This window comes from Arvicola amphibius, chromosome 18, assembly GCF_903992535.2.
Source record: "Arvicola amphibius chromosome 18, mArvAmp1.2, whole genome shotgun sequence".
In the NCBI taxonomy this organism is placed as follows: Eukaryota; Metazoa; Chordata; class Mammalia; order Rodentia; family Cricetidae; genus Arvicola; species Arvicola amphibius.
In genome coordinates this window covers 26,510,947-26,521,637 of record NC_052064.1, presented here as the reverse complement: position 1 = coordinate 26,521,637, position 10,691 = coordinate 26,510,947, and the positions used below count along the sequence as shown (strand labels likewise).

At 36.6% G+C, this 10,691-nt stretch overlaps 1 protein-coding gene across 1 annotated transcript; it reads right to left on the bottom strand.

The window, feature by feature from the left end:
* Positions 1 to 281: 281 nt before the first annotated feature.
* LOC119803818 (60S ribosomal protein L7a-like) lies at positions 282 to 624 on the bottom strand. The gene has a single exon (XM_038315248.2). The coding sequence runs from the start codon at positions 597 to 599 to the stop codon at positions 327 to 329; it is 273 nt and encodes a 90-aa protein (XP_038171176.2). The 5' UTR covers positions 600 to 624; the 3' UTR covers positions 282 to 326.
* Between the last annotated feature and the right edge of the window lie 10,067 nt (positions 625 to 10,691).

The following is a 10,691-nucleotide window of genomic DNA, read 5'->3' as shown; positions in this document are numbered from 1 at the left end:
GTGACCCAAATCATAATGGAGATATGGCATACAGAAAGGAAGACAGAGGTGACATATAAAACCATCCGAGGCATTGCTTTCTCCTGCGTTTCCCATTCTATTCCTTTCACTTTTGATTTCTTCTATTTTGAAAATGGGACGTTGGAACTATTGTGGAAGTTGCCCAGGCATTCATGTGACTACAGACTGCAGAAACTAGAATTAATGACAGATTGTAAAGAATAGAAGAGTGAGCCTCAAGCTATCACTATAAATTTCTGTCTTTACTTTTTTTTTTTTTTGAAGTTTTGTAATTATATTTATGTACAGAAAACTCAGCAGTACATTTAACCCAGTTTAGTGGCAAGTTCTTTGGCCTTTGCCTTTTCCAGCTTGGCAATTCGAGCCACAGATTTAGGACCCAGGACATTGCCTCCCCATTGGCGGCGGATCTCATCATATCTGTTGTTGTAGTTGGTCCTAATAGCTTCCACCAGCTTGGCCAGAGCACCCTTGTCTTCCGAGTTAACTTGTGTGAAGGCAACAGTGGTGCACGTCTTCCTATGGACCAACCGCCCCAGCCTGGCCTTTCCTTTGATGATGCAGTAGGGGACCCCCATCTTCCGACACAGGGCGGGCAGGAAGACCACCAGCTCAATGGGGTCTACGTCGTGGGATAAGGCTAATCTATTAGCGTTGGTCAGATTATTAGGTATGTATTGTCTGGCTTTAGTCAGCTGCACTATCAAGTTTTCCTGATCCTACGTCATTTGATTGTTTAGAGAATTAATAAAATGTTATAAGTTCTCCACTATTGTATTACCAAAAACCAGTTAAGTATGTGTGAGCATTTTATTCATGTTTTTCTCATCAATACCTATTTGGGGTGGGGTTGGGTCAACATTTAACACATACACTAAAATACCTTTTCATTTTTTAAAATAAACTTCTTTTCTATGTATGACTATTTTATTTGCATATATGTCTGAGAAAAATGTATGTGCCTGCTGCCCTTACACTTCAGGAGAGAGTATTATATCTTCTGGAACTGAATCTATAGAAAGCTGTGAGCCATTAGGTTGAATCTGTGCATTAAACCCTGGTCCTCTCGAAGAGCAGGCAGTTCTCTGAAACATAAAGACATCTCTTCAGCCCTATACTATTCTTAATTATGCACTTATTTGAATAATCTGCACATGTTAGGGGCTAGTAATTTAAGATTATTATTTAATGATGCAGTCATTTTCAATGTTTTAAAAAATATATATTCCAAATTATACTGATTTTGTATTTTTAATTAGTCTGCTGCGGGAACTCTTTCCGCTCCTTCAGCCAATAGCCTTTAAGACACCAGCCCACATGGGTGTGGTCTATTTGGCTTGAAAAACAGAGGTAGCTGTGCCTCCCTCTCTTGCTTGGAACACCAATTCAGGCTACCAGACTCTTTTCCTGGTCATGCAGAGGGCTGTCGTCTAGGGCGGTGATCTGTAAGTTTTACCCTTTAAGTAAATAACCCTTTTACTAATCATAATTCCAAACTGGTGTGGGATTGTTTTGTGACTTACTCCTTTATCAATCAATTTAATATTTTAAATCTCTGGAATGCTTTAGAAATGTGTGCTCTCCCTGTGCTAAAACCACACTGATGTTTGCTCTTTATTTCCATCTCAGTCCATATGCAGTAATAATTGGCACATTGTACGTGTTTGTATGCACATGCTTGTGGTAAGAGCCTTGATATATGAAAATTATCAGGAAACACATCCGAAGGCTAAATCTAAAAGTACATAATATTTTAGCATTAAGTTAGAAGGGCAATTTCATTTCATGCCTATCTTGTCACGAAATGTCCATCTCTCCTGTGACTCCCAGGGTTCTGCCAGGGCCAGATTAAAAAAAAAAAAATCACAGTTTTGGTTTTTCACCTAAAAAAAGAGATGAAAACGAACAGAATCTCATGAGATGATTGTCTTTCACAATATGCCAAAAAATTAAGGTTTTATGTTCATGATAAGCTAGCGTAGATTTGGGGCTGTATTTTTAGAATATGTGTGGCAAAGGAACCAATTAAATATTCTGTAAACCTACATATGTTTGCATAATTTTCCAGAGAAAAAGGCTTTCATATAGGCTGATTTTGAAAACCCACCAGAATATTATCTCTTAATTTCAAACAGCTTTTTAGATTGGACTTGCTTGCTCATTGAATTAGAAACAGTAATAGATAATAAAGGATAATTAAGCATTTGCCCTTGTAGTAATAGTGACCTAAAGTTACTGAGTCTTGACTGAAGTTTTCCTAATAGTGTTTTAGGTTTATAGCTGCCCCCTTCTACATGTAGAGTGACCTCTGGGAATTCTATATAATCTAGATACACATCCCATCTACTCCCCAGAGAGGGGAAGGCTTATTGCTCCCAGGAAGGACCAAGGACCATACCTCTTTAACCAGGCTGAGCAAGGTATCCATCCAAAGAGAATGGATTACAAAAATCCAGTACAAGCAGCTGGGAGAAATCCTGGTTTCACTGGCAGTGGCCCCACCATCTGTCCCAGCCATACAACCGTCACCCACATTCAGAGGGACTAGTTTGGTCCTATGATAGTTCCTTTCCTAAACTGCTGGAGTAGCTCAGATAAACTATTTCAGTGGGTCTCCCCATCATGGTCTTTACCTCTTTGCTCATAATTCATGCTTCCCACTCTTCAACTGATCTTGGTGAGCTCAGCCCAGTGCTCTGCTGCCGGTCTCTGATCCTGTCTCCAACAGTTGCTGGATGAGGGGTTCTGTGGTTACATTTAAGATAGTCATCAATCACCAGTTGTGGTGGTGCACGCCGGTAGGATTTGCTGAAGGAAGCAGAGACAGGAGGATCACAAGTTCAAGGCCAGCCTGGGCTACACATTTTATATATAAAAAATACTCATCAATCTGACTACAAGGCAAGACCAGTTTGGGCACCTTCTCCATTATTGTTTAGGGTCTGAGGTTATCCTTGTGGATTCCTGGGAATTTCTCTAGTGCCAGGTTTCTTACTAGCCCCACAATAGCTCCCTCAATCAAAATATCTCTTTCCTTTCTCTCCATCTCTGTCCTTCCCTCATCTATCCTGTTCCCTCAAGTTCCTCTTCCCCCTCCCTATTTCCCCTCCTCCCCCTTTTCTGACTTCCATTCCCCCCCCCTCCACAGCCATGATCCCAGTTTTGTAAAGGTATCTTGTCTATTTACCCTTCCCAGGGGATCTACAAATACTTTTCTTAGTGTTTCCCTTGTAACTTAGCTTTTCTAGATTTTTGAACCATAGGCTCATTATCCTTTGTTCTACAGCTAATATGAGTGAGTACATACCATGTACATTTACTGAGTCTGGGTTACCTCACTCAGTATGGTTATTTTCTAGTTTTCTAGTTCTATTCATTTGCATGAAAATTTCATGATGTCATTGTTTTTACCGCTGAATAGTACCTGTCTGTTTGTATGCTAATACCAAGCTGTTTTCATTTCTGTAACACTATAATAGAGCTTCATTCAGGGATGATGATGCCTCCAGAAGTTGCTTTGTTTTACAGGATTATTTTGGCTATCCTCGGACTTTTATTTTTCCATATGAATTTGAGTATTGTTCCTTCAAGTTCTGTGAAGAATTGTGTTGTGATTTTGGTGGAGATTGCATTGAATCTGTAAATTGCTTTTGGTAGGATTACCATTTTCATTACCTACCTATACAAAAGCAGGGGAGATCTTTCCAGTTTTTGATACCTTCTTCGATTTCTTTCTTCAAGGACTTGTTCTTGTTGAAGAGGTCTTTCACTTCTTTGGTTAGTGTTACCCCAAGATATTTTATGTTATTTGTAGCAATTATGAAGAATGATGTTTCTCTGATTTTTTTCCTCAGCTTCATCATTTCTATATAGGAGGGTTACTGATTTTTCTGAATTGATCTTGTATCCTGCAACATTACTGAAGGTATTTAACAGCTGTAGGAATTTCCTGGTAGAGGTTTTGGTGTCACTTATATATATTATCATATCTTCTGCAAAGAGCAGAAGTGTGACTTCTTCCCCTCCAATTTGAATCCACTTGATCTTTTTTTGTTGTTGTTGTCTTACTGCTCTAGTCAGAACTTCAAGAACTATGATGAATAGATATGGAGAGAGTGGACAGGCTTCTCTTGTTCCCAGTTTTAGTGGAATCACTTTGAGCTTCTCTCCATTTAATTTGATATTGACTTTCAGCTTGCTATATAATGCTTTTATTGTGTTTAGATATGTTCCTTGTATCCTGATCTCTCCAATGCCTTTGTCATGAAGTGGTGTTGCAGTTCACTTTTTCGAAGGCTTTATCAGCATCTGATGAGATAGATAATCCTATGTTTTTTTTTTTTTCCATATGTTGAATCATCCCTGCATCTCTGGGATGTAGCCAACTTGATCATGGTGGATGATTTGTTTGATGTGTTCTTGGATTTGGTTTTCTAGTGTTTTATTGAGTATTTTTGCATCAATGCTTCAGGAGGGAGATTGGTCTGTAATTCATTTTCTTGGCTGAGTCATTATGTGGTTTGCGTGTCACGGTAACTGTAGCCTCATAAAACAGATTTGGCAATATTCCTCCTGTTTTGATTATGTGAAGCACTTTGAAAAGTTAGGTATTACCTCTTCTTGGAAGTTCTGGTAGAATTATGCACTAAAATCATCCAACCCTGGGCTTTTTTTTGGGGGGGGGAGGCTTTTGATGACAGCTTCTATTTCCTTGCAGGTTATAGCTCTACTTAAATTGTCCACCTGGTTTTGATTTAATTTTGGGATATTGTACCTATCCATAAAACTGTCCATTTCTTTTACATTTTCAAATTTTGTGAAGGACAGGTTTTTATAGTATGACCTAATGATTGTCTGGATTCCGTCAGTGTCTGTCGTTATGTCCTTCTTTTCATTTCTGATTGTGTTAATTTGGATGATCTATGTCTGCCTTCTGATTAGTTTGAATAAGGGTTTGTCTATTTTGTTGATTAAAGAACCAGCTCTTTGTTTCATTGATTCTTTTATACTGTTTTGTTTCCATTTAGTTGACTTCAGCCCTCAATTTGATTATTTCCAGTTGCCTAATCCTCCTAAGTGAGTCTGCTTCTTTTTGTTCTAGAGCTTTCAGGTGTGTTATTAAGTCGCTAGTCCCTAGTGTGTGGTTTCTCCACTTTCGTTATATAGGCACTTAGTGTTATGAACTTTCTCTTAGCACTGCTTTCATACTGTCCCATGAGTTTGGGTTTGTTGTGCCTTCATATTCGTTGAATTCTAGGAAGTCGTTACCTTCTTTCTTCCTTGATCCAGGGGTGGTTCAATTGAGCACTGTTTAATTTCCATGAATTTGTAGGCTTTCTGCAATTAGTGTTGTTGATAATCTAACTCTAAACCATGGTGATCTGATAAGACAGAGGGGTTTATTCTAGTGTTTTCATTATCTGTTGAGGTTTTCCTTGTTATTGAGCATATGGTCAGTTTTAGAGAAGGTTCCATGAGCTGCTGAGAATAAGGTATAATTTTTTGTGTGTTTGGGTGAAATGCTCTGCAGATGTTTGCTAAGTCCATTTGAGTCATGACATCGTTAGTTCTCTTATTCCTCTGTTAGGTTTCTGTCCGGCTGACCAGTCCATTGGGGAAAATTGGGTGTTGAAATCTCCTCCTATTAGTGTGTGGGGTTTGATGTGCAATTTAAGCTTTAGTAATGTTTTTTTTACATTTATGGGTGCTATTGTATTTGGAGCATAGATGTTCAGGATTGAGATTTCATCCTAGAGTAAAGGGTCGGGAAAAGGTTTCCTATCAAATGGACATAAGAAACAAGTGGGTGCAGCTATCCTAATATGTAACAAAAGAGACTTCATATTAAATAACTGATATGAGAAAGAGAAGGACACTTTATACTAATCACAGGAACAATCCATCAAGATGAAATCTCAATCCTGTATACAGCAGAAGGACAGATCCTGTTTTCATATCCTTTCTCTTATACTGGATCTTTTTATAGGTGAATTAAATCCATTGATGTTAAGGGATATTAATGACTAGTGATTGTTCATTTTTGTTATTTTTCAGTTGTAATGTTTGTGTGTTTTCCTCCTTTCAGGTCCTGGGCTTTTTTTGGTTGGGAGGTTTTTTTTTTTTTTTGACAGCTTCTGTTTCCTCACGACTAATAGGTGTATTTAAATTGTTCACCTGGTATTGATATAATTTTGGTAAATGGTACTTGTCTAAAAACAAGTCCATTTCTTTTACATTTTCCAACTTTGTGGCATATAAGCTTTTGTAGTAAGACCTAATGATTCTCTGAATTTCCTCAGTATCTGTTATTATGTCCCCCTTTTCCTTTCTGATCTTGTTAATTTGCATGTTCTCTCTCTGCCTTTTGATTAGTTTGGATAAAGGTTTGTCAATCTTGTTGACTTTCTCAAAGAACCAGCTCTTTGTTTCATTGATTCTTTGGATAGTTTCTGTGTTTTGTCAGAAATAAGCTTTTGTCTTAACTCCTGCTATATTCTTAAAAGATAAAAAAATGAACATATATTGAATAATTGCACTTAAGTATACAGACTTTCAACTGTGTCTAAAGCCATCCGTGTGCTAATCAGGCTAATATAATCATTCATCAGGGTATCTAACTCATAAGAATTCTATTTAAGATGCATATACATTTATAAAAGTAATCTAATATTTATTTTTCTGTTTTAAGTGTGAGGGTTTGTCTAGAAACATGTCAGAATTGGTCATCAGAACCCCTGAAACTTGAGTTATAGAAGGCTGTGAACCACCATGTGGATGTTGAGAGTTTAAACAAGGTCCTATGAAAAAGCAGCAAGTATTCTTAACCACTGAGCCATCTCTTTGACCCCTCAGGTAAGAAACTATTGTAGTAAGTAGGCAAAGATTTTGATTCCTGTATATATATTCTGAACTTTTGCTCTAAAATTTTCAGTATCGTGATATTTTGTGGCCATTATGGTTAAATATAAACCTAAATGATCATATTTTCAATTAATTATTTATTTCTAAAGTAAAACTCATTAGCTGAGTTGATAAGAATGGGTAATAATTGTAAGAAACATTTCCCATGTATATAAATGTAACTAATCCACATTCAAAGCAAGTAATACAATACTTTGAATATAATCAACAATATACGGTTGTACTTTAGCTACATTTATTTTACTCAAAATTGTAGTAGTTTTGCAATTATGAATTCTAGTGTTTCTCTTGGATTGTAATATTGTGAGGTTTTTATATTCTGCCACAGTTTCAGCTACTTAACATTGGGAATGCATAGATACCATAAAATATATATCTCTATTTCTATACAATATACATCTGAGTGAACATTCTTTCCTTGCCAGTCAGCAGTTCTGTGATGCATAATTCATTCTTTGCTTCCCATCAATTCCCATATAGATTTGCAGTGGCCAGATTTATGATGTGCATTTAATGGCTTCTAGAAGCTAGTTTGCCAAAGCCATGATTATAAGGATGGCTTCATGGGAATTTTATGCTCCCTCAACACCTACTTGTACTTTGGAAAATGCAGTCTGAGCTTAATTTGTTTCTTGACAAACAGGGAGAATACATATTGATTGGTAGAAGAAATTACTTAAAAGTGTATTGTTTGCTCATTCTGGAAAGTGCTCCCAATGTATCAAAAACTAATACTGGGATTATGGAAGACCTCGGGTTCTATGTTAACATGCAGTTCACAAGCAAAATGAAACAGACAACAAAAAGTCTATTCATTGAGTTTATAAAATTTAATTCTCTTTTAGGATTTTGACCACAGGTATTGCAAGTTGAAAGTATAAAAGTATCATGAGACCATTTTGACTGTATTTTTTTACTTGTGTGTGTGTGTGTGTGTGTGTGTGTGTGTGTGTGTTCTAATGAAATGTAAGGGCACCATAACCCCAGCAACTTTCAATTATTTCATGAGGAATGGTCACCTCTGAACTCAGACTGTGAACAAGTATAATAACCTGAGATATCCAAACTTCTTACTCCCTCTAAATCAATACAGTAAAAGGAGTTTAACTGTTGAAGAGAGCATTGCTGAGAAAACACCACAGTGGCATGACCAGAGAGAAGTAGGCGAACTATGCCGAAGACAGAACAGTGGGTGGGAGACGCCCTTTGTGGGTGCAGCGTCACTCTCTAGGTATTTCAAAGGGGCGTTTCCCTGTCCTTACCCCATTCTTGCTAGAGATAATAGAAGGATCTTTGGTTCTATTTTTCCATGCAGCAGTTACAACGGTTACCGCCATTTACCGTTTTACGTGAGGCAATGGGCATGCCTGCGTGGCCTTAATGCAAGTGTACTTACCAAGGGTTTTCCATACGCACCAGCTCCAGATGGATTGATTTTTTTTTGTTCTAAATTTTCCTTTAAACTGTCTTTAATGCAATCTCGGGAGTGTTATATAGAAAGCTTTACAGTTTCAGGCCCTTAAAGTAAACACACATACGTCCCACGAGGCAATGTTGGAAAATTACATATTCTGAGTGTCAGTTCTCATGCTGTCAAGTTCAGCCGGTTTTCAAAATATAACATATGTTCTTTTCTAGTTAAAAAAAATACTGACATTAAAGTCATGTCAGACTTTTCAAAAAGATAACAGGAAAGAGGGCCTAGATAATTCAGTTCTTTGGCAAAAAAAATGATAAATGAGTCATGCTGAAGAGTGGGCAGTTATGTCACACAGAAGATAATGACTAAAAGCTTTCCAAATAACCATCCGACTCGAGCCACGAAGGTGGTCAGCACACCGGTTTAGCAGAATGCACAGCTGATTGCCAGGCTCTTTTTGAGCCGAGCAGCTATTCACTTCACCTGCAAAATAAGCAGTTTGCTTTGACATGACACATAATGAGAAACAAGGCAGTGGTTATTTTTAGGGTCAGTTAATAAAGAGGTGAAGTAAAATAGCAGCACCCTTTCTCCATGAAAAACAGCCTCACACATAACACATGAGGTTTCCTCCTCTCTCTCTCTCTCCCTCTCTCTCTCTCTCTCTCTCTCTCTCTCTCTCTCTCTCTCTCTCTCTCTCTCTCTCTCTCCTTCCCCTCTCTGCTTATCTATCTGCCTTTGTGTGTTTGTCTTGATTTTTTTTTTAAAAAAAATTTAACTTTTTATTGAAATTACATCTGACAAATGGAACATAGCTTTCATTCAGATGTTTATACCCATGAGTGTTGAGTGGGTTCACATGGATAATAATTTTTTCTACACAGCTGTATTGTTTGTTAACCATGGATGCATATCTAAAATCAATTTCACTTTCCCTAATCATACATAATACTTACTGTAAATTTTCTGCAAAACCAAAACTCATCAACTGTCAGAACATAGAACCAGAAAACTTTAACTCAAGTGAAATATGATGAATTCTACGTAGGTTTTCTTTGTATAACACTGTACTGCATTCACACATGTATGTAGATAAAGTAATGAGTAAGAAATTAGAGAAGAATGAAGGATTATGAAAAACTAGGGATTTAGGAGAACAATGACACTAGTCAATAATACTGAATATATTATAGTTCTAACTACAATTATTTCAAACAGGAGTATTAGCAAGTAGAAATGGCTTTTACCACTAGGAGGAATTATACAAACATATGTGTATCTTAATGTGACTAGGAAGCATAATTGAAAGTGATATTTTGTAGCTATTGGATAAACACAAATATTAATGTTTTTCATATTTAATCTAAATATGTACGTCTATGACACCTGTTTCGAATGTGCAAATGCTGTGAAACTTCTAATATTTGAATGTATTTTTAATATTTGTAATATTAAATATTTGCATATTTGAAACGTATTTTCAAAAGCTTTCTTATGAAAGGCAAGATGATTTAACCAAGTCCTTCAGATATTTTAATTGTGTCTAGGCATTCACTCATTTCATCACATTTTTATCCCTACAAAAACTAACATTATGATAGCATAGTTTATTTACAGGGGAGATGCATTTATCTGTATCTGTGAAATTAAAGAGGGCAGGTAGATGACAGATGAAAATTAGTTGAATATGCATTTATTTGTTGTAATGAACTATTCTGAATTTTATTGTAGGGATTATTCAATAGGCTGATTTTGCTTGCTGTTTCTTTTAAGATGTGGGTATTAGTAAATAAAAAAAAAAGACTCAAGCAGAAAACTTCATCAAGCAGAGTTATATTCCAAGGATATATCATATCATTCCTATGGGCCTTCTGAACTGGAGAAATATCTACACATAAGCCAAGAAGTAGCTTTTTACAATATTTCTGACTGATACTTGGAAGTGTTGGAATAAAACATGACCCCAGTTTAGTAGTGATGATTGTCAAAGAAGTATTATTGATTCATGTCTCAGTTGAAACAGTGAAATCGATACCAGACAGCTCGGAGGGAAATGTTCCTAATGTTTTCATTGTTTGTAAGTCAATTGGGAAATGGCTTTGAAGATGATCAACATGGCACAATTAAATCAGTGCGTCAGTATCATGGCCCAAATCCCCGACCTCAAAATGTAACTCAATTTCATTCATTATTTCTAGCCATAATGGTAGCTTGCAAAGCTTATGTATAGTATCCACTCATCATTCAAATGCTGCTTGTTCTCAACAGAAAAGTATATAGACAATAGGTGTACGCATTGTTTAAAATATGATTGTGCCTATAATTAATA

What these genes read in the sequence shown, in the direction of transcription:
- LOC119803818 (XM_038315248.2), bottom strand. Translation starts at nt 599, where the DNA reads ATGGGGGTCCCCTACTGCATCATCAAAGGAAAGGCCAGGCTGGGGCGG.